At 38.9% G+C, this 26,356-nt stretch overlaps 1 protein-coding gene across 3 annotated transcripts; it reads left to right on the top strand.

Annotated features, from left to right (window-relative positions):
* Window positions 1–4: 4 nt before the first annotated feature.
* clspn (claspin) lies at window positions 5–22,265 on the top strand. 3 transcript variants are annotated; one of them, XM_084130527.1, is made up of 24 exons: window positions 5–758; window positions 1,223–1,334; window positions 4,254–4,600; window positions 5,459–5,611; window positions 5,705–5,761; window positions 6,326–6,398; window positions 6,817–6,919; window positions 8,782–9,242; window positions 9,903–10,091; window positions 10,736–10,896; window positions 11,998–12,179; window positions 12,255–12,307; window positions 13,341–13,525; window positions 13,920–14,442; window positions 14,530–14,590; window positions 15,374–15,464; window positions 16,123–16,223; window positions 16,501–16,662; window positions 18,378–18,499; window positions 18,597–18,724; window positions 19,140–19,263; window positions 19,455–19,531; window positions 20,667–20,828; window positions 21,966–22,265. In XM_084130527.1, exons 1-24 carry the CDS (start codon window positions 735–737, stop codon window positions 22,077–22,079), a joined length of 3,765 nt encoding a protein of 1,254 aa, XP_083986653.1. In that variant the 5' UTR covers window positions 5–734; the 3' UTR covers window positions 22,080–22,265. The 3 variants fall into 3 exon arrangements, with proteins under 3 accessions (XP_083986653.1, XP_083986652.1, XP_083986654.1); XM_084130526.1 differs by having other exon boundaries at window positions 16,120–16,223; XM_084130528.1 differs by having other exon boundaries at window positions 71–208; window positions 16,120–16,223.
* The last annotated feature ends 4,091 nt before the right edge of the window (window positions 22,266–26,356 follow it).

Genomic DNA, 26,356 nt, shown 5'->3' with positions numbered 1-26,356 from the left:
AAGTGCGCATGCGCGAGGACGCGAAATTCGGTTGGTGGACGCGCACATTGACACTCAAAGGGAAAATGATAAAGGTTTGGGCGGTGAGGCGCACGAAAGCTCATCAAGTCGCGTGTTTTATTACTTAATTTGATTTTAGGAACTCCACATGGCTCAGTGGACCATCTAAATCCAGGGAAAATCTGCTACGCGCCCTTTAATTTCTGTTGTAAGTGACATTCGGCACGTGTCTTGATTGATCGATCGCAAATTAATGTATTTTCTTTATTTGTTATCTTTATTTGTTTGCTGAAAAAGCCTGCATCTGATGTGTTTTATAATGGAAATATCCTTCCGGTCCCACAATTATATGCTGGAACTCTGTTGTTGTCCATTTACAGTCAGCGTTGGCCAATCCTAAGCGTTATTGGTGTTTCACTGCTGACAGTCCTGTCCAATCAGCACAGTCCATGAGCGCCCAACAACCGTTCGTCCAATAGCGAGGCTCGAAAAGAATGACGTAGTCAGTTAAAGAAAAGCGCTCGAGCCCAGCGCGCGAAGGCTGAAGTTCTATTGCTATCGGGCGGGAGTTGGATGTATACGTTTTGGCATTGTAAAAATAACATTTACATTTTAACTTTATGACGTTTTGAATATAAAGATTGCGTTTACTACGTGTATACGTCGGTGGAGTGACTTCATCGTGCGATTGATGTAGTTTTGCACCGAATAAAGCTCAAGACTCGACCTGAAAGATGAGCTCTCTTCTCTGTGAGCGGGTAACGTATCAGAGCGCAATAACAGCAAATTACCTCAAAAATACATATAAATGACTACATTCGGTAAACAAGTAGAAGCTAAGAAATAATTCTCCCGACAGGTGATAGAAGTTTTGAATGAATTCATCAGGTTATTTGTGTTTAGCTAGCCAGCTTAGCTATTCATCCTGTTCTTTCTAACGTAAGGCCTGAGGGAAATTGTGCTAACTTTATTTGCTTTTTATGCTCGTTGTTGCCAATTTTTTTATTATATTCTATATAGTGTTTACAGCAGATAAAAAGAGCAATAAATACAGTGTAATGTTAGGTAGCTTTCTGCTCGTAATAGTTATGTAGTCACCAATGCGATGTTTACATTCTGTTGTGTTTTCAAAAGCGCGCGATTCATCAAATTGAACGTTATTGGTTTTATTTGCACTGGTAGTTTGTCAAAATGGTATAAACGTGAATGTTATCTGTTGTAGGCTGTAGATCTGTCCGAAAGACGAACAGCTGAGAGTGATTCCGACAGTGGCATGGGTTCCCCGATGGAGCAGCCGGTGATTGACAGCAACACGATCACTGAGAGCCAACAAGGTAAGAGAGTTAAAGGGATAGTTCACCCAAAAATTAAAATTAGCCCATGGCTAATTAGATTTACTCACCCTCAAGTCATCTTAGGTGTATTTGACATTCTTCTTTCAGACGGTTACAATATGAGTCATATTAAAAAAATGTATTATAATGACATTATAATGGTATGTGTTTATAATGGCAGTGAATGGCTGTTTATGTTTTTTAGTCCATAAAAGTGCATCTATCCATCATTAAAGTTCATCTATCCATGATAGAAGTTAATCTATCCATCATTAAAGTGCATCTATCCATCATTAAAGTTCATCTATCCATGATAAAAGTTCATCTATCCATCATTAAAGTGCATCTATCCATCATTAAAGTGCATCTAAAAATTAATATTAATTAATTAATAGTGCATCTAGAAATCAAAATTGACAGTTATTATTTTTATGGAACAGTGCTGTATTTATTATAAATGTCCATGCACATCACTAGTTTTATTTATTTATGTGCCCTTGTAATTTTTAATTAAAATCCCCAGCCTTTTGCAATGACATCTTGTCTCTGATGATGTGTTTACTGGCGCGAGGGCGGGGCTACCTGTCACTCACGTGTGATCGACCAATAGCAAACCACAAACATCCGATCTAGTGCTTGACAAGTGGATTTGAGTGGAAGAGAATTGTACTTGCCCGACCGGAAAAGTAGCCCGGTTAAAACTTCAGTGACTAAAAATAATTAGGGAAGCATCGAAACGCAAGTGATTCTTTTTTTAATAGTTTCAGTGGAAACGGTGATTGGTAATGAATAGTGTGTTTCTGGTAACAAGGTTGTGCTGTTGAAACTCGTGTCTCGTTGTGAGAGACTTTCGTGGAGAAATCAAAACAAATGAGCGTAACCGCACACATAAAGACTCTCACAGAAGAAACTGAGGTAAAATATCAAAATGTTGAGTTTTCTTACTTATAACATAACCGAGGGAGATGTTTTGTCAGATATGATCACGATTGCAAATGTTACATATTTTGACTAGTGACTTTATAGTTACTTCCATTTTAGACACAGTATTGACTGTTCTTGTTCTATTTCGCCAATGAAAATAGTTCCAAACAAAGATCCCAGCAGAACTATTGCGCGTTCTCAGAGCAAATGCAGATTTAAGTATGTAAAACCTGATTAAAAATTGCTTCAGAATAAATTGTTCACACCAGCAATAATCCACTCCCATTTGAATTAAGAACATCCATTTGTTCTTATATGCTGAAATATACATCACAATAGGGAAGAAAACACGATCACAACTAACCCTAACCTCATGTCGACTTTAAGATAACGTGCCGTTTTAGAAGAGAATCGACTGATTGAGGATTTGACGAATCACTGCCTTGATGATTAAGCTGAAGTAATGCTTTGGTACTTAATTCAATCTCAAACAGATTCATTAGAAGTAGTTATTACTCCAACACCTGCGTGACATCATTATCCAACGTGGTTGAACGACCAATTTGCGACAATATGGTTTCAGGAAACAGTTGAGACTATAGTTGATTTCTTCAACGATGCATCGCACTACAGTAGTGAGCCAGCGAGTGACGGTGTTGTACGGGAAACACACTCTGATTAGTCACACCCAGTGTTGGGAACGTTACTTTAAAAAAGTAATTAGTTATAGTTACTCACTACTTGTTCCAAAAAGTAACTGAGTTAGTAACTGAATTACTATAAAATAAAAGTAACTCGTTACCAGGGAAAGTAAATATTTGTGTTACTGTTTAAAAAAAAAGTTGCTATATGTCAAAGAATTTGGATTTTTTTGAGCAGTTTTCACAAGTCAGTTGAAATGAGTAGAACAGGTGTTTGTACATAACTTTCGATATTTACTGCATGTCGACAGACAGCAAGAGGTTTATCTGCACTTCAAGCATTATCTTTGTAAGAAAAGTAAACAGTTACACCATATAAAGTGCATTTAACTCTAGCAAATTAAATCAACCGCTCTCAACTTTTTATTACAAGTTTTATTAATAAAGTAAAGGCATATAACCAGTTTATTTGTAGTGCACTGACAATAATTTTATATAATTAGTTCATTAATTAAATTAATAAAAAGACAAAAAGACCTTGAGATATGTTTGGTAATTGTACCTGAATGAATTGAAAATTAATTTGCTACATTTCAGATTAATAACGTTATATTTGTTTTCCTTAATTTTAATTAGCAGTAACTTAAACACTTTGCAGTTTGAATATCCATAAACAAAATTACGGAGAATGTTTTTATGTTTCCACTGTTCGATCCATAGGGTTCGATCGCGTCCGCACCTCACGTACGCGCACACACACACACACACGCACGCACTCACACAAATGTAAACACTTTGCGCCTTTTCGATCGCGCCCGCGCGCCTCTCTCTCTCTCTCTCTCTCTCTCTCTCTCTCTCTCTCTCTCTCTGTGGCGCGTGTGCTGGCATGTGTGTAAAAACACTGGCTCTGATTGGCTACCATGAAACACATGACTCTGCCTTAGCCAATCATAATCGCTTAACTCGTTATTAACCCACCTCATCACTAGCTGTGCGAGCCAGGGGTGCGTTCGGATTACACAGTTTATTCAATCAATGCATAGTAACGCAACGACTTTAAAGTCCAGTAATGTTAACGGCGTTGTAACGACGGGAAAAGTAATTAGTTAGATTACCCCGTTACTGAAAAAATAACGTCGTTACCTAACGCCGTTCTTTTAAATGGCGTTATTCCAAACACTGGTCACACCTAAATCTATTGTTTATAATGGACTGCATTTAAATGGTAAATGGACTGCATTTATATAGCGCTTTCACAGACCTATGGCCACCAAAGCGCTTTACATTGCCTCACATTCACCCATTCATTCACTCATTCATACACTCATTCATAATAAAGATGCATTATGTCCAGATTCAGATGAAGAGGTCGCCGTCAGTCGTAAGGGCCGCTCTCGAAAGGCCCTGCAGGACAGCAACAGCGACGGGGATCTGGAAGAGGCGGGGATGGAGAACGCTCTGGTTCTGTCCGAGTCCAGCGACGAGCAGACGAAGACCGGCGAGGCCGAGAGCATCAGAGACAAGCGAGGGAAACGAGTGTCCCGGATCTCCATGATGGAGAGTGATGAGAGCGAGCCTGAGAAAGCGGACGTTCAAATCAAACCAAAAGAAGCAAAGAAGAAGAGGGAGAAGTCAGAAAGACGCAAAGAAAAAGAGAAACGCAACGCTGCTCTTGTTAAACGACTGAAGGAGAAAACGGAGGTGTGTGTTCGGATCATGTGACAACTGTGAACGTTTCACAACCCTGGAGGAACGAAGTTTACTTGCAGCCAGACTAATTCAGTATACTTGAAGTGTGCTAATGATTAGCTAACTTGAAGTGTGCTGTTTTGAAACAACTCATTTTGTACTAAGTATATTATAGTTGTGATTAAATTGTAGTAAAGCGTAACTTTAAGTGTATTTAGTGTACTTTTGTGTGCTAAATTGGAACAACTTCAAGTATACTTTAAGTATATGCCTGTGAAGGGACTAATTATATGCTTGATTAGTGATATTAAAGTGTACTTTATTTGTGTTACAAGTACATTATAAATTCATCACGAGTGTCTTCGAAACATACAAGCGATATATCATTAGTGTATTATATGTGAGTAAAAAGTAAATGCTCAGTAATACCTTTGGCTTATTCCAAATACTACAAATTGCACACTAATATGCACATTAATAAACAAATATTACTTAGCTATACTTTGTGCAATATACTATTGTATACTGTAATGTATTTTGAAAGTATATTTTCAATGCATTGTTACAATGATCATTTACAGCACACAGTTAAAAATATACTTAAAATATATTTTTAAAGTTAAAATAAATACAATTTTCACTTCAAGTATATTTTTAGAAAATATACCAAAGTACAATTCTTTTAAAGTGTGTTAAGTTGTATTGTGAAAATAGGTAAAAGCATGATGCTAATATACTATTAATAAAAGTAATTAAAAAAATTGTTAGTATATTTGCAATGTATTATTGAAAAAGGGAATATATTTCAAGTATACTTTTTATTTATTTATTTATTCATAATCTAACCCATTAGTTTTTCCCTGTTTTAAGGAGGCCCTTCCAGTCAGAGCACTGAATGACAGCGGCTGTTTGCTGGGAGACTCTGACCTGTTCGATGCCCAGTTAGAGGAAGACTCTGAGGAGGAAGAGGAAGAGTCTCTTGATGCCATCCGATCTGCTGTGAAAAAGAAGGCCAAGCACAGAGTAAGCGCAGAATTCAGGTTTCCGTGTTGAAAACGTCTACGCAAATCTGAATGCGTTACTAATGGCTACTTTTTTATTATTGCTTGTCTATAGCCTCGTGTGTCTGAGTTCAGTGGCGACGAGGAGCAAGAGAACAAGCCACAGCGAAAGGTGGGAGTGCTAAATGTCATACGGTGTTGTTGATTGTGTTCATTGTAGGGCTGTAACGAGACCCTCATGTCACGATACGATACATATCACGATACTGAACTCACGAGATTATTGCGATCTAAATTTGGTTTTACATCGTTCGTGTGTGTCAACCAATAAGACTTGGTGCTAAAACCCAAAGCACAGGACAATAGAGACACCAGAATAAACATATTCATGATTCTGACGCTGAAAACACTGAATTATTTTAGACGAATATGCTTGATCTCAGTCACTGACTAGATGTATTTAAAATAATGTAGGCCACTTTTACTTGTAAGAAGACATTTGGCATTATCAGGACACACAAATATTCCCCCATTGCATTATATTCAACATTATATATCAGTTTAATGTAGTACTGACACTAAAACTCTGAAAAGTTGTTATTTTGGGTGAACTATCCACAACACATATCGTTTCATTTTTGTGTTGCGATATATTGTGACATGATATATTGTTACACCCCTAGTTAATTGTGAAACACTGACTTGTGTTTTTACTGAACAAACTGTGTTTTTGCAGGAGAGGAAAGCGGCGAGAGCCAGCAAGGAGGCAATCAAGCAGCTTCACAGCGAGAGCCAGAGACTGGTCCGAGGTCAGTCTAAAAGACTCAATCACATGCAAAGACTGGACACGGTTTCCACAGAAATATGAAGCATAATGTTTTCAACATTGATGATAATCAGAACTGTTTCTTGATCATCAAATCATCATATTAGAGTGATTTCTGAAGGATCATGTGACACTGAAGACTGGAGTAATGATGCTGATCACAGGAATAAAATACACTTTACTATATAGAAAACAGCTTTTTTTTTATTTGTAATAATATTTCACAATTTTTACAGTATTTTTGATCAAATAAATGCAGCCTTGGTGAGCAGAAGAGACTTCTTCCAAAAACAAAAAAATACTCCATACTTATAAATGGAGGTGTAGACAGGGCAAATATCATCTCAGAACAATAATAATAAAGTTAATTCCTTACATTTCTTTCTCTTATGTGTTTGCAGAGTCAATGCTGAATCTGCCGTATCACATGCCAGAACCCAAAAGTATTGACCAGTTCTTCAAGAGAAGAGCTCGCCCCGAGGGTCCTGCCATGGCTTTGCTCAAGTATGAGATTAAAGTCTTACAGTTCTGTCACTAATGAGCTCATTTATCTCATGTGGGCAATCATACACTTTTGTTGCCTTTGGTTCACTTTTGGCTTGCTTAGTTTTCACTTATTCATCAATATTATTGATCTCCTGCATTGACTCCATTATATGAGAACTGATCTGAGCTGGACGATGACATCACTGTTTACTCCCGAGCGCATATATATATATATATATATATATATATATATATATATATATATATATATATATAAATATAAATGAACTAAATAAATAACTTTTTACAAAAAAATGAACTGAACTTACTTAAAGAGCATCTTGCAGGTAAAAAAAAAATCTAAATGAATATATAACCGTTTATGAAAATACCATATAAAAAGATAATGCAGGATTTAAAATGTTTTAAAACGACATAAGGACACCAATTTAGTAGATAAAGTTGACTGCTCGTACAAACCGCTTTTTTTCAACATCGCGTCAGTTTACGTCACACGAGGGAGACGTGTGTGTGCTCTGCCGCAGCTCAGTGCAGAGTGGGTTGGTATTCAGTAAGAGCGGTCGTGAGTCAGTGTGTTTACACTAGTTTTTGTATTTCAATTTATTATCGTCATGGTAAATTTATGTGTTTGTGGAGCTTGCAAAAACTCCAGCCTGTCAGGACATCGAGTACACCGGTTTCCTAACAAGAAAAAGGACGGTGCTATCTTTCGTGCCTGGGTTTGTGCAGGTGAAGAGACGGGATTTCTCTTCCGCGTCGGCTTCGGAAAACGCGGTCGTGTGTAGCGTTCACTTCAGATCGGAGGATTATCGTCCCGGCGATATGATGGAGTTCAACATGGGATACCGAAGTAAGAACCGGGTGAGACTCAGAGCTGGTGCGGTTCCTTCAGTGCACGCATCTTCGGGTTCTCCCGGCGGATGTAGGCGCGAGCACAACATCAACTGGCAAACGCAAAGTAAGCGGAACGAAACTGAGCTACTGGTTATTGTGTTTGTGTGGACCGTTTATCAGTTTGGACCAGTGCAGCACGAGCCTGATCAAGCAACACTGTAACTGCGAGATCCAGTAAATAAAGCATTTGAATTCGCCACATTAGTAATAACAAAGCTGCGAGATCTAGTGAGAAATATTCACTTTTCTCCGTTATTAACGGATCAAACAGCGCTGACGTGGAAACCAGGAATAAACATGAACATGCAATGAATGCACGAACTATCCAGTGTCCACAGATCAGCAACATTCACCATGTCTTTACTGTAGTAACACTAACTGCGGATATTAATGAGCATGACAAACGCCTGATCAAAGCTTAGTTTCTGTTATTGTAAGTTCCAAAATGTTCTGTCTAACATTAATCCTGGCCTGTCCCTGCTCTCTTGGCAGCCTAGCAGGCTCATAATTGTATGGCTGTGGTCCGTCAACAATTTCCTCAGCGTCCGAAATGTCATTGCGATCCACTTTTCCCTGTTGTTTGAATCGACCGCTCTCCCTCGTGTTACGTCACGCCCGTCACGCCCATTTTCAGATGCGGAAGTAAAATTTTCTCACAAAAACGACTCCAGAAGCCACTGTAGTGCATTTATAATTTTTTTTAAAAGAAAATCTAGTTCCTACATTATTTTTCTATACATTGACTCGTTGGGTCTTCTAACCTGCAAGATGCTCTTTAAGCTGGACTATGACGCTATTTTTTTTTTTCTAGATCTGCTGTACAGCCGAAACACACTTTGTTGCATTATTTTCCTGTTATCTCTGTAAAGCTGCTTTGAAATATAAATGCTGTATAAATAAAGGTGACATGACTAGACGTAACAATAGAAATAACCAAAATGATCTCTTTCTCACCCATCCTCAAGGTCTGCCAAGTACCAGGCTTGTATTTTAGAGACTAATGCACATCTACCTCCAGATCAAGCCACGAAACCTCAGCAGGAATTAAACCCTCCAACAGAGTCATCTCTGGATAACCCTTCGTCCACAACATCTCTGTCTCTGGAAGACACGGACGCCAGTCCTGCTAATGATGGAAGACCACAGACCTCCAGCGACGCACGAGTAGAACATCAAACAAGCACTGATGAACTCAAACCTGTGGGTCCAGAGAGAGACGCTCGCGTTGAGCAAGAAGCCGAGGGAGATGAACGCTCAGACGAGGGCCGAGAGAAGCAGCCGGCTCAGACGTCATCTCATGTTCTCAAACCTCGAAGGGATAAACTAGCCAGACTGCGCGAGCTCGGGCTCGATCCCCCTCCGGTGGCGAAGCTGTGTGCGGACGACGGGGCGTTTGTGCAGCTGGAGCCGCCTCAGGAAAACCCAGGTGAGAGTTTGGACATGATGATTGTGTTTGCAGGGTTCGTGCACGGTGCTTGAATTTGACTTTCTGGAATGTAGGTCCTGGAAAACCCTTGAAAACAGCCATATCTATGAGAAAGGTGCTTTAAAAGTGCTTGAATTATTCAAAGAAAATATGTGAAATTTTATGGATAAAACAATATTTTCACACAAAATTAACACTGCAGCCCGTCTGATAAAGATATAGAGGCATTTCGCATGGCTATGAGTGTGATATTGCTCATTAATATCCAAGTATTTGATACAGCTTTCATTCTTCAGGTCAATCATATATTCATGAGAAAAAAAATCCGTTTGAATAAGAAAGCGATATCTTTGTCATCGTATCTTTTCAATGGTTAAAGTCACCGCAGTCATTGCATCTGCTGCACTTTAATTGTACCATTTTGTTTTATTAGTTTGTTTACCTTTTTTAGAATTTGAAAGATATAAAGATATTATTCAACAAGTGAGATCTCTGATTGTAGTCCTTCAAAACCAAAAAAGTAGTGCTTAAAGTCCTGGAATTATATTTTACAGAAGCTGTACGAACCCTGGTTTTAATTTCCTTCACCCTTTCAATTGATGATTTATTGTGTGTGTGTGTGTGTGTGTGTGTGTGTGTGTGTGTGTGTGTGTGACACAGCTCTGAAAGCACTACAGGAACGCTTCATGAAGCACGTCCAGCCTGCTCCTCGGCCTAAACGCGAGCGCACCTTGCAGCTGAATGTTGTGAGGAAAGACAGCGCCCCCTCAGGACAGGAGGAACTGCTCTCCGAGTCGATCACGATCACGGTCAACGAGGGAGAGGACGAGCCTGCCAAAGTCAAACCAGGTACAGGCACATCATTTCCCACACAGGGCTCGATAGTGCGAGCATCTCTCTCTCTCTCTCTCACATTTGCGACTAAAAATAGATGTGAAAAATGTGTTTTGGAATAAAAAGTAGGTCCACATGGGTCAGTCTTGTCAAATATAAATATTTTATTAAAAGAAAGTCTTTAGTATCATTTCAAGAGGTCTTAAATTTGAGGCTGTAAAACAGGAATATGGCTCAATGTGATTATTGGGGATTTAATTGTGAGCGCTAATTTAATTATGACCGTTTACTTCTGGTGTTTGGATTGTGAGATGTTTTCGATGTTGTAAGTGCATATTTAGGCTCCCTCAAATGTTTAAATTATTCAAAATAGAACTCAAAACTTTATGCAAAACATTTTTGTTTTCTGGTTTTTATTGGTATTTTGTTGCAAAATAAATTGAATCTGGCATTTAATTCAATGAATAATACACATAATTCCATAATTATTAAATAAAAACAGTTTGAAGCAGAAATATTTTAAAACCGTGAAGTTTTTGTATTCAACTAAATTAAATCATTTGCTGGTAAGCGTGTCCTAGTGTCTCAATGCTTTGATTTGCAGGTGTAGAAGCTGTTGTAAATGAATGTCTTCTCTCTTTCACTCCTTGTGTTTTTAGGGGAGAAACTGGTGTTGTTGAAGTCTCGCCTGCAACAGGCCATGGCCATCCGCAGAAAGGAGGAGAGGGAGCGCAGAGCGGCTCTGCATCGTCTCGATAATGAGGATTGTGGCGACGAGGAGGAGGAGGAGGAAGAGATGACCGAGTCAGAGGATGAAGAGGTACTAGAAATAGATCAATATATTTCAGTGTTTCTGCTATCATTGTTAAAGAATGACAAAAATATATTTAAAAAAACGTGCGCGCGTGTGTGTAGTAACTCTAGAGGTGATTTTTCACGATGCAGGAAACGCGGACAGAATCCAGTCATAAAAACCAAATTTACTTTATAACGTGTAATTTGTACATTTTTTGATGAATAAATAGAAAGCCGTTCAGTACACTTGAAATCAGATCGCGATATAGACTAGTGTGCGTGAATATTAAACCGCAAAAAGACTATTTAAATATGAATCCTGCATGTTCTGTGTGAATGAATGGTGCAGACGAATGGTTTTTATTTACCGCATACACACACACACACACACACACACACACACACACTGTCACGGATGAGGCTCACGCTGTTTTTTGCCTAATATGAGGACATGAATGCATGAACTTCATCTCCAGACTCTGGATCCGCTCTGGAAGTCACTTTGTGAGCATTTCACCGCTTCATTTGAGAGAAACACAGAAACTCAAAGGTCTTCACGGCAACCCGTGAAAATAAGTTCGGTTTAGCTTGACAGAAATCATATCACTGTTGTACAGTAGAATTTAGATGCGTCTCAATGATACAAATAAATTCTCATCAAAACTTAATTTTTTAAGGAATAATAAATTTTTCTTCCATGTTTTAATTTTAACAGTAAAGCTGCTTGTGCAGCACGTTGTTTGACAGAAAGTTTGTTTAATTTCATGATTGAAATTTATTTACATGTATTTAATTAAAATTAAATTCATGTTTTATGTCTTCATTTGACTACCAGAAAAAAAGGAAAAAAAATTGTGTGGGGGAAAAAACATTTCATAAAATTAAAAAAAAAAAGAATTATTTGTAGAGTGGAATAATTGTACAAGTTTCATGATTTCAATTAATTAGCCATGCTTTTTGACTACAATTTTTTTTGACACCACGTCTCCGTAACACGCCCGCTCCGGGACACTAGTAGTTTACTACAACCCCGCCTGAAAAACATCCTAGGGGAAACGATGTATTTTTACGTGACTTCTCTCAATTCATAGTCATATATTTAACGGTCTGTTCCATTCCTCTTCAGGGTGTTGATGAATTGTTGGGGGGTGGTGGTGATGAAGAGGAGGCATTGGACAAGGAGGAAGGTGAAGATGAAGTTTCGGTGAAGACGTGCCCCTCTCCAGGCTTCAAGAGTGCCTCTCCGACTCCTGCAGACGCCGATGGAACATTAATGCTGTTTGCCGGAAACTCCTGTTCCCGCACAGGGTGTGTGTTCGTCTCACTATCAGAGGCTGCAACACACCTTCTGCAGTCCATACTAATATAATGTCTTCTGTCCAGGGATGGTGTGAGAAGATCAGGAGCTGCTGGCAATGAAGCATACAATAAAATGGGTGAGTGAATATGGATATTAAACAGCCTCGTTTTGGGTTGAAATGATTGATTTTTCAATTTGAATCTATTCTCATTTTGATATTGATTCTTAAATCCCAAGAATCGATCTTTTAGTCTATTATGTTTTGCGTGAACAAATCTTCACGAAACATTATTCGTAGCTCCTGCCATCCAATAATCACAATAAGCTTCCATACTTTTGATATGAAACGGTCTCAGCTCTCAAATTCTGTCCGTTTTATTAATAAATTTAAGCAATAAATGTGTGTTTGTGTCTCTTTAATGTAGCGCCTCAGTTGAACCGATCATCTCTTCCTCTTTACTAGTTACAGCAGCAAATAAACATGATGAACATCAGAAGGAATGTTGAAAGATACAGAACAGCTTTCTGAAATCAATCATGTCTCATGTAATCGATGTATATCAAAGTGAATATATCGTAATTGTAAATGACTTGAATCACAGTCTTCAGGGTTCGTACAAGGTGCTTAAAGTACTTGAATTTGGCTTTTTGCAATTGAAGTCCTGGAAAACAATTGAAAGCAGACATATTTATGAAGAGGTACTTGAAAAGTGCTTGACTTATTTAAATACTATATATATATGAAAATTAATTTTTTCGAAAAAGCACATGTAATCTTTTAGCGCAAAATGAACACTTCAGCCCATCTGATAAACCCCCATCAGACCTTTTCTCCATACGAAGTACACCAACATTATATTTATTGAACAATAATAGATTATAAGCTTTGTATTTAATATATATTATTTAATACGTTGCAAGTTGTATTTTGGATACCTTATATCTGTAATTGGAGTAAAAAAATAACCTTAAGATATTGTTTGATAAGTGCGATCTCTGGTCTTTGAAAACCACAAAAGTAGTGCTTGGAAAGTCCTGGAATTTCTTTTACCATGTCTGTACGAACCCTGAGTCTTGTGAATCGAAGCGAATCGTGAAATTTGTCACCCTAACCCTATTTATATATGAAATGCATGTGACATCAGACTGAACTTGGGCTGTCTTCACAGAGGAGGATGACACCCTGTCGCTGGCGAAGGACAGCAGTCACAACAGTAGCTTTGAGCTGATGGGTTCGATGATCCCCTCATATCAGCCAGTGAACCGAGCGGCCGGCCGAGGCCTGTCCCACAGTGTGTTTCGCTCTCCCTCTCCCTGCCTCTTCAGGCCCAGCTTCCTCGGCTCCGCCTCCAAGGTGAGCCACTTCCTGCACTCAAGAGGGACTTTATACCATGTTTTTAAAAATGTTTGAACTTTATCTGTTAGGCTAGTAGTTTTTGATGTGGTATCGAAGAACTTCAAGTGAGCTTTAAGTAATAAATGATAAGCAAAGTTACATCCCCCCCCCCCATTATTTTATTTGCTGATCCGGAAAATGATCCGATCCGTGTCTCTAAAACCGTAAATGATCCGAACCGTGAATTTTGTGATCCGTTCCTCCACTACGGTCTTACTACATTAGGACTTGTATAAACCTGGTAAAAAGGAAACAGTGGTCAGTTGAGTTTCAGTTGTATGTGACAATGATGATTTGTTATATTGCTCGTTTAACAGATACTTAATATGAATGAATGAATCTTCTTCTTCAGAGCTCGGGTAAGATGTCCGAACCCTCCCTCTCGCTCCCGGTGGAGGATTCCCAGGACCTTTACGCTCCCTCTTCCCCGAGCGAGTGTGCCGTGGCTCGGGCCGGAGACTCCCAGGGTCGCTTCTCTCTGGAGGACGACACACACTCTCAGCTACTCGATGCCGACACACACTCTCAGCTGCTGGATGCCGATGGCTTCCTGAACGCCGGCCCTCGAGGCGTTCCCAGCCGATCCCACAAACGCCAGCTCATACTAGACAGCCTGGATGAGAACGCCATGGACGCCAACATGGGCGAGCTCCTGGGGCTCTGCTCCGGGGCCTTCGGGTCGGGCCAGACCCAGCCGGGAGTGGAGGATGAGCTGATGGGTTTGTGTTCGGGAGCGTTCACCACTCAGCCTGAGGAGCCGGCCGGGAAGCCCAGGGAGAAGAGCAAGACTTCAGAGCCAGAAGAGCGGAGAGGAGAGAGCAACGACATGGACCAGCTGCTGGCTCTCTGTTCTGGCAAGTTCACCGGAAGCCCATGTAAGTCTTGCTTTGATGTTGTTTACACTGAGGGTGAAAGGACACACGTTCAAGTTTTGTAGGTAACACTGTATAACCTCTTTTTAGCTGCTTCTTCACTGCGATCCGTCTCCAGTCCTGCCTTTGAAAAGCCGTCTGAAACAAACAGGTAACGAGCTATAATCAGTGGGGTTGGGAATCAAATCATTTAGATTCCTTGCGCATTTCAGTATGACTTTAAACCATTCAGTTTCAAGCTGTTGTGCGTGTGTGTGTGTGTGTGTGTGTGTGTATCAGTATATTGGATTAGTTCAGCTCTTAAAGTGACAGCAGCCTAATATTCCTGCTGCAGTCTCTATAATAACACTAATCAAACAACAAAAGACAAAGAGAAAATTCACTTGTTCTTCACTGAATAACTTTTATAACTATATTTGTAATGTATATTTTATTTATAAAGTACAGTGTTATTTTACATTTGATTAGTTTCTGTACCTGAAAATCTTAAAACACTGTTTATTTCAATCGTATCTTTAGTCAGTTGTATATATTTGTTTGTGATTGCTAATTTTATATTTGTTCTTTTTTAATTACGAAGTGTTTACTTGTTTTTAATAACGTTTGAAATGTGTATTAGTTAGGCTGGTTGTTTTTTCTATGGTATTTTTAAACCACATGCAAACGTTCCTTGTGTAAGTGTTCTTCAGCCTGTTGATTTGTTCATGATATTCAGCTACAATTAAATGTTTTGCAATCAGACTAAATGTGAATATCTAGTTGTTGTTGTTTTTTTTACCTTTTTGGAATTGAAATTAGGAATCGATAAGCAGAATCGGAGTCGTTAAAATTCAAACGATACCCAAGCCTAATAATCAGTTCACTTGTATTCTTCATTTGTTTGTATTTTGTCCCTCCAAATGCTAATTGCTTCTAACTGTGCCCATATTAACAGGGACAAGAACTTAACTGAAGAACAAGAGGAAGAGGAGGAGGACGACTGTGAGTTTCGGTTCGTGTCAGACGAAGACAGCCTCAGTGAAAAGGTAGATATTAGAAAATAATAGGAATTGCTTTGCCCAGTGTGGCAACATTAGTTCAACCAGTGGTGCAGAAAATGAGTGTTTGGAAAACTAGGTAATTTGTGATTTATGGTGGCACAGAAATTACACACTGCAGCTAATCTTGTGAATGCGTTTCTGTTTTGCCTGTGTTTGTTACTAGTCTTTTCAGTGTTCAGTGTTGCTGCAGTCCCCCTGTAGTCAATTTTATCCCCTAAAACTCACCTTTGATCACCAAAATGACATATTTAAATGTTTTTCCCTTGAAAAAAAATCTTCATGGCTTAAAATATCTTGAATGTAACTCGACACCCTTGCCTCATTTCTATGAATATGCAAATGAGCCCCGCCTCCACTCACTCCCTCAGCTCAGAGATCCACTGGTTGACGATCACACGTTGATCTGATTGGTTACAAGGTAGTTTGTGACGTCAGAAACACCAGCGATTTCAAAGCGTGTTTTTGAGACTGTCTTTGGTTCACTGCAGTTTTAAGGAGAAAATACTCAGCAATGGAGTCGACTTATGCTTTAAGACAAACCATGTGTAAATTCATATTAAAAACACCACATAGACACATAAACAACATTAAAAGCTGGATTTTCATGACAAGGGGAATTTAACAATTTGTTTTATTTGAGGAGGAAAATGAGGATAAATCAGATCCCGAAGAGGAGGAAACTGAAAATGAAGAGGATGAGGAACGGGAAGCGGTTTTTGGGCGACGCCCTGGCAAGAAGAAAATGTAGGTCTATGTAGGATTTTCAGAGATTTCTGAATAATGTTACTGTTGTTTGAAAGTACAGTAGTCAAAATTTGAAGTGGATCAAAAAAGTTCATCAAAGTTGTCCTTAGACAAGAACGGGTATTGTTCAAAATTCATTTATAACTTTAAAGAAAAGTTTTGATCCACTTCAAATGTTGAATACTGTATTTTAGTGTGACAGACGTTGAGTTATTGCTAATGAATACGTTTTATATGTGTATATTGGCATCTATATGTGTTATTTATATCCCAACAGCCGTATGGCCCAGTTTGTGGAGTCCGAGGCGGAGCTTTCTGGCAGTGATGTAGGCAGTGAGGATGAGGATGATGAAGCTGGTGATGAATACGAGGAGGAGGAGATACAAGAAGATTTGCCATCAGATGAGGAACTCATGGACCAAGTTAACAAAATTCACATGTAAGAAATGTCATCTTTGACTTTGAGTTGCTCTTTACAGGGTTCCCACGGGCCCTTGAAGTCCTTGAAAGTTCGTGAATCTGGAAAAAAAGATTTCAAGGCCCTGTAAAGCTCTTGAAAATAAACACGCACAGACACACGTCCTGGAAACCATATAAAAGTCTAATTTATTTTGTGTAGGAAGTTTTCTGGAAAAAATGCCATATTATTCCCTCCGGTCCGCTAATGTGTTATTCCACCAACACTCCGTGGCCTATGCACACTAGCTTGCTTGATTACCGTTAGTTACGCGCATTTACACGTTGCGTTTGTGTTTCCCGCGTGAGGTACTTTGTGTTGTACGTTGCCATGGCGTTCACACGCACAAAACTGTAACAATGTGTCTTACAAGGTAACACAATGTAACGTTGCTCTCACTTGATATGAATGTCCTTGAATTTGATGGTATTGGACCTGGAAAGTCCTTGAATTTGAGGTTAACCGAGGTGTGGGAACTAGAGCCTCTAGTAGGTGCTGGAACAGGTGAGGACTTGTTCTCAACATCAATTTACCACATCGAGGAGTCAGCCGATTTACCCAAGCTCAAGCATGCTATGTAGTCAGTCAACTCCAAAAAAGTGTTATAAATACACTAAAGGGGCTCAATATTATATTCAATATACTCAATATTAACGCTTGTCTGGGGGACAGGTGGATTTTTTTGAAGGGGCGAGTGAAAGATTTTTACTTGCCCGACCGTAGCCTGATTAAAACATCATCATCAACAAAATAACTCGGGAATCAGCAAAACGCAAGAATGATTCTGCATTCTTTTAGTGTAAGTGGCGATTGATTGTGAATAATAATATAAAATGTAATGTACTGAAGGTAACAAAGTTGTGCCGTTGAGGCTCTCACAGCCTCATGAGGAGAAATGGAAACAAATGATAAACACATTAAAACTCGGCATTTTTAGTTTTTACTGCAGAATCATGTTAACGGAGTTTCTTTATTTATAACATATGATACAGTTAAGCAACATCACACGACCAAGAGGCTGAATACCATCACGATTGAATGTGACACCGATTTCATATGACAGTATGATATATTACTTAATATTAAGTTACTTGCATTTTAGACACAATATTCACTGTTTTTGTTGTTTCAGCAGCAAAAATAGTTCCAAACAAAGATCACAGCAGAACCACAGCGCATCTCACAGCAACACTCAACCGTGTTTCATTCCTGGACGAATCAGCCGTTTGAACGAATCGTTTGAATGAATGACTCAATGACTCGCTCATGTAGATGACTCGCTCATGTAGACGGTCGCCTGCCGCCTCCTACTGGTGGTTTAGTTTCGCGTTTAAAAGTATCATTCTTTCCAACACTTATTTGTATATTCAAAAAATGTTTAAAACAATGTCATAACATTAATGCATTTACATTTTTTTATTTGATTGGTAACAGCTCTATAGTGTCTTATTCTAATTTAATTGATAAAATTTAAGAATTTAAAATGAAAGATGAAGCATATATTTAAAACGATTCGGGAATTTTTTTTCTTTTATAAAGGTTAAAATATCATAAATGTGCAGATTTAAATATGTCAAAGCTGACTGAAGAAGCAAATGACTGATTTACATGAAAAGGCTAAATGTCAAGCTGATCATGGTCTTTAAAACTATCCCTAAATAAAGGACATGAGGCTCATTATTATCTTCTCCCTTCAGGAAGCAGATCTTGGATGATGATAAGCGTAAACTGAGGCTTTATCAGGAGCGGTATCTCGCTGATGGAGATCTGCATTCTGACGGACCCGGACGAGCTCGGCGTTTCCGCTGGAAGAACATCGGTGAGTTCAGCTGGTGATCCGCACCTCGGGATGCTCCGCTTCAGGGGGAAAGCACGATTGTACCGTTTTTTTCATGTAGTTTTTCTGTTTTGACCAGATGATAACTTTGAGTTTGGTGGAATGGGTCCTGACGGAGACGAGGAAGAGGAAGATGAAGAAATCGATCAAATTGAATTACAAAGACGTAAAGAACGGATCGAGAGGGACCAGTGGATGAGAGAACAGGTGTGTGTGAGGAAGAAATCAATGCTTTTAGGGCTGTGCAACGACTACTCTCATCCAAAGATGGTGTTTACATATATATATATATGTGTGTGTGTGTGTGTGTGTGTGTGCTGTGTGCAATTATTTTGTATGTATAAATACACACACGCATGCATGTATATATTAAAGAAATATTTGCATGTACTGTGTATATATTTATACATAATTTATATTGTATATAAATATTTTATATATAAATAACACATTTTCTTAAATGTATACATGCATGTGTGTGTATTTATATATACAAAATAAGTATACACAGCACACACACATATATTATGTAGACACAAACTTTGGATGAGATTAATCGTTGTCCAGCCCTGAATGTTTAGTGTATATGCTCGTGCCGATCTGACCGGGCTCTGTTCTGTAGACCGAAGCTCGGGCCAAGAAGGGAGAGGATGCAGATGCAGAAGATGAAGAGAAGATTGGAGACGAGGACAGTCAATTTATGAAGCTAGCCAAGAAGCTAACGGCTAAGACGCTTCAGAAGAGAGGTGCGCACATGCACTGCCATTTCTCTGAACAAGAACAAGCTGAACTTACATTTCAGAATCAATACTGACTCCGTTATGTTCTGTGCCGTGTTTAACCCCTGCGGCGCTGGTTATTAGGGGTGTCTTTCTGCTGATAATAAAAAGAGTTGCAGGTTTTTAACCCGTATTGAAGTTGTTTCTCCTGTTTCCAGACCCTCCAGCTGTTCCTCTGCAAGAGAAAGCGGCTCCCAACACCAACCAGTTCAGAAAGCCATTCCAGCCCACTGTGGTCAGTAACGCGACACACACTCCTGTGTAAAGCGCAACACTCGGGTTCTGGGACAAAACCCCATTCATTTCCTCTATAGGGAAACAGATTATTAATGATAACTTACTCTGAGCTACGAGCTTCTGTTGAAGATGTTAGCCTACATTATTTCAACTTAATTTTCCTTCCCTCGGGTCATTATGACCCGAAACATATATATATATATAAATTCGAGGGGTTATGTGATTGAAATTTAAAACCCCGTTAGGAATGAATGTAATGCTTCAGTACACATAGAAAAACCTAAAAGTGCTCAAAATTCAAACTAAAAATGCTAAAACTTTACCAAAAAAACTATTTCATAATGTCTACATGTGTCTCTGAATGCATACCAAAGAGAAACTGACTTTAGGACCCAGAGGAACTGCTCATTTACTCCATATAGAGATATAAGGGCATCTAGAGTCATGAAATATCATCTTATATTATTATTTATTTTGCACAAGAGGTCTGCAAAGACACACAATGTGTGAGTATTTAGAGCTGAATTAAAAGGGTTGTGCATTAAAAATGTGAGTTATTTTGAATTTAAGTTGAAAGAATGTGAGGAATGTCCTTAAATTACTGTTTATTTATTATTTATTGATCAAATCTAGTCATTTAAAGGTAAATAAAAAAATTGCATTAAATTGAAAAATAAATCTAACTGAAATAAAATAAGCTTTCCAGACGAAATAATAATAAGATGAAATTCATCCAGAAATTTCAAACAGTTTTAATCGCTCTTAAACCTGATCTGGTCCAGTGGTGTTCACCAGAGGTCGTGTAGGTCAGCAAGTCTGACTCAGGCGTGTTTGCTTAAAGGTGAAGACCAGCTCTATGCATGTGTTGTAGATCCCCTCTGTTAAACACATGCTATCGCACTGTCCTGCGTTTAATGCTAGCAGAAGCTCTTTTAGGAAGTTATTTCACTTAAAGACTTTTTTTAGTATGATTATGCCTGAAAAGGTTTTGTTTATGTGTTAATTTAAAATATATATATATATATAATAATATGACTTGTTGTGTTTGTTTGCTTGGTTTTATTGTATTTATATGATATTTGTATAAATTCAATAAATCTCTCTCTCTCTCTCTCTCTCTGGCTGGTGTGCAGGTGAAGAGAGGCTCGTTGCTCAGCCAGCCTCGAGCGGTGTTGCAGAAGTTGGCTAATATCTCGGACAGTAACCCGCTGGCCCCGAGAAGCTCACGAGGCTTCCTCTTCCAAACCCTGTCCCCGGAGAAAGAGCCGTCCACGTCACAGGGACCCAGAAAACAGGTACAGCTCGCCTGATCACTGAAGGACTCGCTCACTTCAGAACTACAATCTCCTGATGATCTACTCTCCCACATGTCATCCAAGATGTTCATGTCTTTCTTTCTTCAGTCGAAAAGAAATTAAGGAAAACCTTCCAGGATGTTTCTCCATATAGTGTCTTCAATGGGGTCCAACGGGTCGAAGGTCCAGATGTGAGTTTCAGTGCAGCTTCAAAGTCTCGACACGATCCGGCCGAGGAATAAGAGTCTCATCTAGACAAACCAGCCGACATTTATAACAAAATAAACACTTTTAACCACAGATGCTGGTCTTGCACTCGCTGTGATGCGACACACATTACGTAATCAGGTTGAAAGGTCAAGCGTGATGTAGGTGTAAGAACCGACCCAGTGTTTACAAAGCCGTGCAAAGACCGAGTCAAACGCCATTTACAAAACAAACAAATAAATAAAAGGTAAAACAACGATGTCGGACGATTTTGAAGTTGGAGGAGAAAATGAGAGGGAGATTTTCACCCTTTCCTACATTTCTGACCCGGAACACGCGTGACCTTTCAACCTGATTACGTAACGTGTGTCGCATCACAGCGAGTGCAAGACCAGCATCTGTGGTTAAAAGTGTTTATTTTGTTATAAATGTCGTCTGGTTTGTCTAGATGAGACTCTTATTCCTCGGCCGGATCGTGTCGAGACTTTGAAGCTGCACTGAAACTCACATCTGGACCTTCGACCCGTTGGACCCCATTGAAGACACTATATGGAGGAACATCCTGGAGTGTTTTCCTCAAAAACCTTCATTTCTTTTCCACTGAAGAAAGAAAGACATGAACATCTTGGATGACGTGTGGGAGAGTAAACTATCAGGAGATTTAAATTCTGAAGTGAACTAATCCTTTTAGATGTTAGTTATTTATGCTTTACCTTTAAAGTTAACACAACACAACACAAACCAGAGCCTGGAAATCCGGCCGTTCATAATTCTTGGATGTAGTTCATAACTGCACCACTGGATGGCGCTGTAGGCTCAGAATGATGATCACAACTCAGTGTCGTATTACCTCAGCACTAAAGAGAGATGTTTAACTGTGTGATGGTGTCTGATGATCTGTTCTGAAGTATGGGTAAATTACTTCATCAGATGAAGAAGCGAGGACTGGACTCTGCCGGTCCTGCTGCCAAACGCCCGTGTCTCGGGAACGCCGTCAAGCCGGCCGGACCTCCCCGGAGCATCTTCAGCTTCCTGGAGAACTGACCGTCCCAGCATCCCTCACAGTATTACTAACAATCAGTGCATACTTATATCTGTCCATACTAAATGCCATGAGTTTGGCTTGTTTTAGATTATTTGTATCATGTACATATTGTGATTTTGTCTAAGTGATGTAATTTTATTTGTTTTTATAAAATTGTAAATTAAAGTGTATTTTAAATCATCACAGATATATGCATTTCTGCTGCCTTTTAATGTTTGGAGGTTTGAGCTTTGATGCCGTGAATGAATGTCCTAACCTGCTTTAAGTGACGTTTAGCCAGACGAGTGTCTCGTCATCAGGGGTTTCGACTGTTTACATCTGTTACTCGTTATATGAGCGGTTGATCTGCTCTTCTGAGCTTCTAGATCTGAACCAAAGGGCTTATCTTTTATTTCTCTCTCATTTTTTTATTTTATTTCGTTAATCAGCCTTTCTTTAGGCACTAATCTGTGGCTGTTTTGCAGTGGTTCTCCACCAGGGGTCCGGGGCCACCAGAGGCCCTCAAACTTCTAAGATGACCTAAACACATTTATTTATTTATTTTTGGTTATTTTTTTTATAATGGATCCACATCTTTCTAATCATGTCAGGCTCTAAAATATGTTATGGGGTAGAGATTGTGATATTTTATGAACAATGAGGGGCTTTGAAGTTAATTGTTGTTGTTTTTTATATCCACTCCTGTATTCACTGTAAAAATAATTACGTTAAATTAACGGTAATAAAACGGCCGCTGTGGCTTCAAGAACATTTACAGTAAAAAATACGGTAGCAACATATTAGATTTTACAGACTTAAATTTACAGTTAAAAAAACATTTCATTACCTAAGTTAATTTACTGACCTATTGAAGTAATAATGTCTGTTTTGTACAATTGTTTCACACTGACAACCACCAATTACAGTGGAGATGAGTCACATGATCAATCAAAGCTCATCACAAGCAGATTTTCCACAAAAAAGTTATTAATATTTAGAAGCTGCACAGTGTCACACACACACACACCATCATGGTAACACACGTGACATTTTAAAAATAATAAACATTTATTTAGCAACATTAAGTGTAACATAAAACCCTAATGTACAAAACTGCTTAGAAGAAACTAAGAAAGTTATTTCAACAAAAATACATCAAATGTGAAGCGTCACGCAGGGAATTGTGGGAATGTCAATTTATGGATTTTCACTGTAAATGATACAATTTGTTCTTTTTCACTTCCAAAAACTGTAAATTTATCAGTATTTTACTGTAAATGTACAGTTAGATCTATTTTTACAGTATTTCACCGTTAAAATCACAATCATTTAATTCTGGGTTCATTTGTGACACGCATTCTTAAGCAAGCTTTGGATTCTGCAACATGACCATGCAGCATTTTATTTTAACCCATGATCCCTAAAAAAATGCTCTTTTGAAGATAATTGACCTTGTCAAACTAGGAAACAAACTCGTGTGTGTGTATGTGTGTGTGTGTGTGTGTGTGTGGCTCTGGGCAGCCGGGTGGATGTGCCACACTGGATCTGTGTGCCGGCGTTTGACAGCGAGTCCCTCAGGGATTCTGTCACGGCTCAAACACTGCGACTGGAGACGTGCGACTGAACTGAGGGAAATGGGTCATAACTGCAGGCTGAGCGCATGCGCACAACAGCTTGCTCTCTGGCAGTCCATGCTTCCACTGCACGGCGTCATGCATGTGGCGTATTATCTTATTATTCAGTGGTATCAACTTCCTCCAAACCTCTAATGTTAAAGCTCATGACTTTACGAAGCGACTCCAAGCGCTTTTCAAGGACCTTTTCATAAATATGGCTGTTTTTAAGGCACCTTGTGGTTAAGCACCACTGTGTGTTTTAAGCATTTTAAGCACCTTGTACGAACCACAAGGTGCTTAAAATGCTTGAAGTGATGAATTTGACTTTTTGAAATTTAAGTCCTGGAAAACCCTTGAAAACACATATTTATGAAAAGCACTTAAAAGACAATATATGTGAAATTAGCATTTAATTTTATCAATAAAACAATATTTTCACACAAAATTAACACTGCAGCCCGTCTGATAAAGATATAGAGGCATTTCGCATGGCTATGAGTGTGATATTGCTCATTAATATCCAAGTATATGATAGGCTACAGCTTTCATTCTTCAGATCAATCATATATTCATGAGGGGGAAAAATCAGTTTGAATAAGAAAGCGATATCTTTGTCAGTATCTTTTCAATGGTTAAAGTCACCGCAGTCATTGCATCTGCTGCACTTTAATTGCACCATTTTATTGATTTATAAAACAAATAATAAATATCTTTTTTTTATTTGAACGATAATAAAGATCACTTGATAAGTGAGATCTCTGAGCCCAAAAAAAGTAGTGCTTGAAAATCCTGTAATTTCATGTTCCAGTCTCCGCTCCCGCTCCTCCTCGCTCGCTCCCGCTCCTCCTCGCTCGCTCCCGCTCTTCCTGGATTGTTTGCTTGATGTCGATGGTTCTCCATGTGACGAGGCCGCGGGCGCGCTCTTTATTTGATGTATTTTTCATGTGTTCGGGCTATTATTGGGAGATGTAAGGGGGAGAGACTGCAGACAGCCTGGAGCTGCCACACTTGAATGGGGATGTTGTTGGACAGAGAGAGAAGATCTTTTCTGTCGCTTGTCATGGGATCGGGAGGGAATGCACTCACTGAGTCTGTCTGATGTGCGAGAGCCCAGAACAGTCACACACGCCTCATGACAAACCATCGCAGACCCACAACAACAAAACTGCAGCAGGAACATTAAAGGTGCAGTGTGTAATATTCAGGAGGATCTGTTGACAGAAATGCGATATCATAATTATGTTTTCAGTGGTGAATAAAGACCTTACTTAATGAAGCGTTATGTTTTTATTAGCTTAGAATGAGCCCACTGATCTATATAATGATTATATATCATTCTATATAGATCAGTGAATGAGGCATTTCTCTTCACACACCGGGTCCCCTTCGACATGTTTCTACGGTGGCCCTGAGCGGACAAACGCGTTTCGTCACTATGTTGTTCTTCGTGATAAGAAGCGAGCTAAAGTCAGCGGATAAAACACTGACACAATGATGAACAAGTGACAATAATATTCGCAATAACGTCGTTTTACTGAATAATTAAGTAAACCTAATTTCTTAATTTATCTTTGTAATGAAACCTCATTGCTAAACTGGCTACTCTCTGCTGTCTCAGACGACGACATCACTTCCTGTCGGCCACCATAACTTCTTTTGGGTGCAGTTCGCAACCTCACCACTAGATGCCGCTAACAATTACACACTGCACCTTTAAGGGACATAAACATGCTTGTAAAATGGTTGTCCTGATCTCGTTGTCTGATGATGATTTTTTTATATAACTTTCAGGGGGTAATGTTTTTAAAATCTAAGTGTCAGTCACTTTCTGGAAAAATCTCACGTAACTCAGGATTGCCGAGTCACATTTTTCCCGCAGAATTGGGCTTGTTTTAAACTGTTGCTGAGGTTGATGATAATTAAAAAAAAAAATTTTTTTTTAACTTGAAATCCTTGTATTGAGATTTTTTTTAGTGCTAAATGAGTTTTGTGGTACTGCTATACAGTGATTTTCAAATTTAATTGTGAGTAACTCCTATAGTGACTGTAAAATATGTATTTGGCATATTATACGTTTTAATATTAGGGCTGGGGTTGGGCTAGTTTTGGGTGACCTGGAAACCCTGTGTCTGTTGACCCTCTCAGGCTCTCACAGTTAGCTAACCGTCAACTGTAGTTTCAAATAAAACATATAACAATACAACAAAATTAACAATGAAACACACCGAATACATTGAAACGGTGTCAGTCGCCAGTTGACGGTAAAATTTTTATGAATTCTAACAATGCATGAATGTCGGTTATGTCTTAAGTGAATGTAAACAGTTGAGACAGTAAACATGTGTATCAGTATCAGTGTATTAGATCCGCGCATTCGCTCTTAAAGCGACAGCAGCCTAATAATCCCGCTGCCTCTGTTTTTAATGTTAATCAAATGACAAAAGACAAAGAAAAACAACAATAAATCGATATTAGTTAGACAAGTAGTTTTAGCTGTAGTGTCAAAATTGGAAAAGAGAATTGTGAATGCTCACTGGTATATAAAATTTTGCTGTCATTACTGCCTGTTTTTACAACAAAAAAAAACGTTTTATTGCTGGTAAAAAATATTTATGGCTAGTACTTTTTTTTTTTTTTAAATTGGCAGGTGTGGCAAAAAGTTAGTTTTAGGCACTATACAC

This window comes from Abramis brama (genome assembly GCF_963993115.1).
Source record: "Abramis brama genome assembly, chromosome: 12".
NCBI classification, from domain to species: Eukaryota; Metazoa; Chordata; class Actinopteri; order Cypriniformes; family Leuciscidae; genus Abramis; species Abramis brama.
This window is presented reverse-complemented; position numbering and strand designations above follow the sequence as displayed.

Excerpts from the sequence above, each read along its gene's own strand:
- clspn (XM_084130526.1), top strand. The coding sequence starts at position 735 with ATGAGCTCTCTTCTCTGTGAGCGG. Across the intron at positions 1,335-4,253 it reads GATCACTGAGAGCCAACAAG|ATTCAGATGAAGAGGTCGCC; the intron begins GTAAGAGAGTTA and ends CATTATGTCCAG. Across the intron at positions 13,526-13,919 it reads TCCTCGGCTCCGCCTCCAAG|AGCTCGGGTAAGATGTCCGA; the intron begins GTGAGCCACTTC and ends CTTCTTCTTCAG.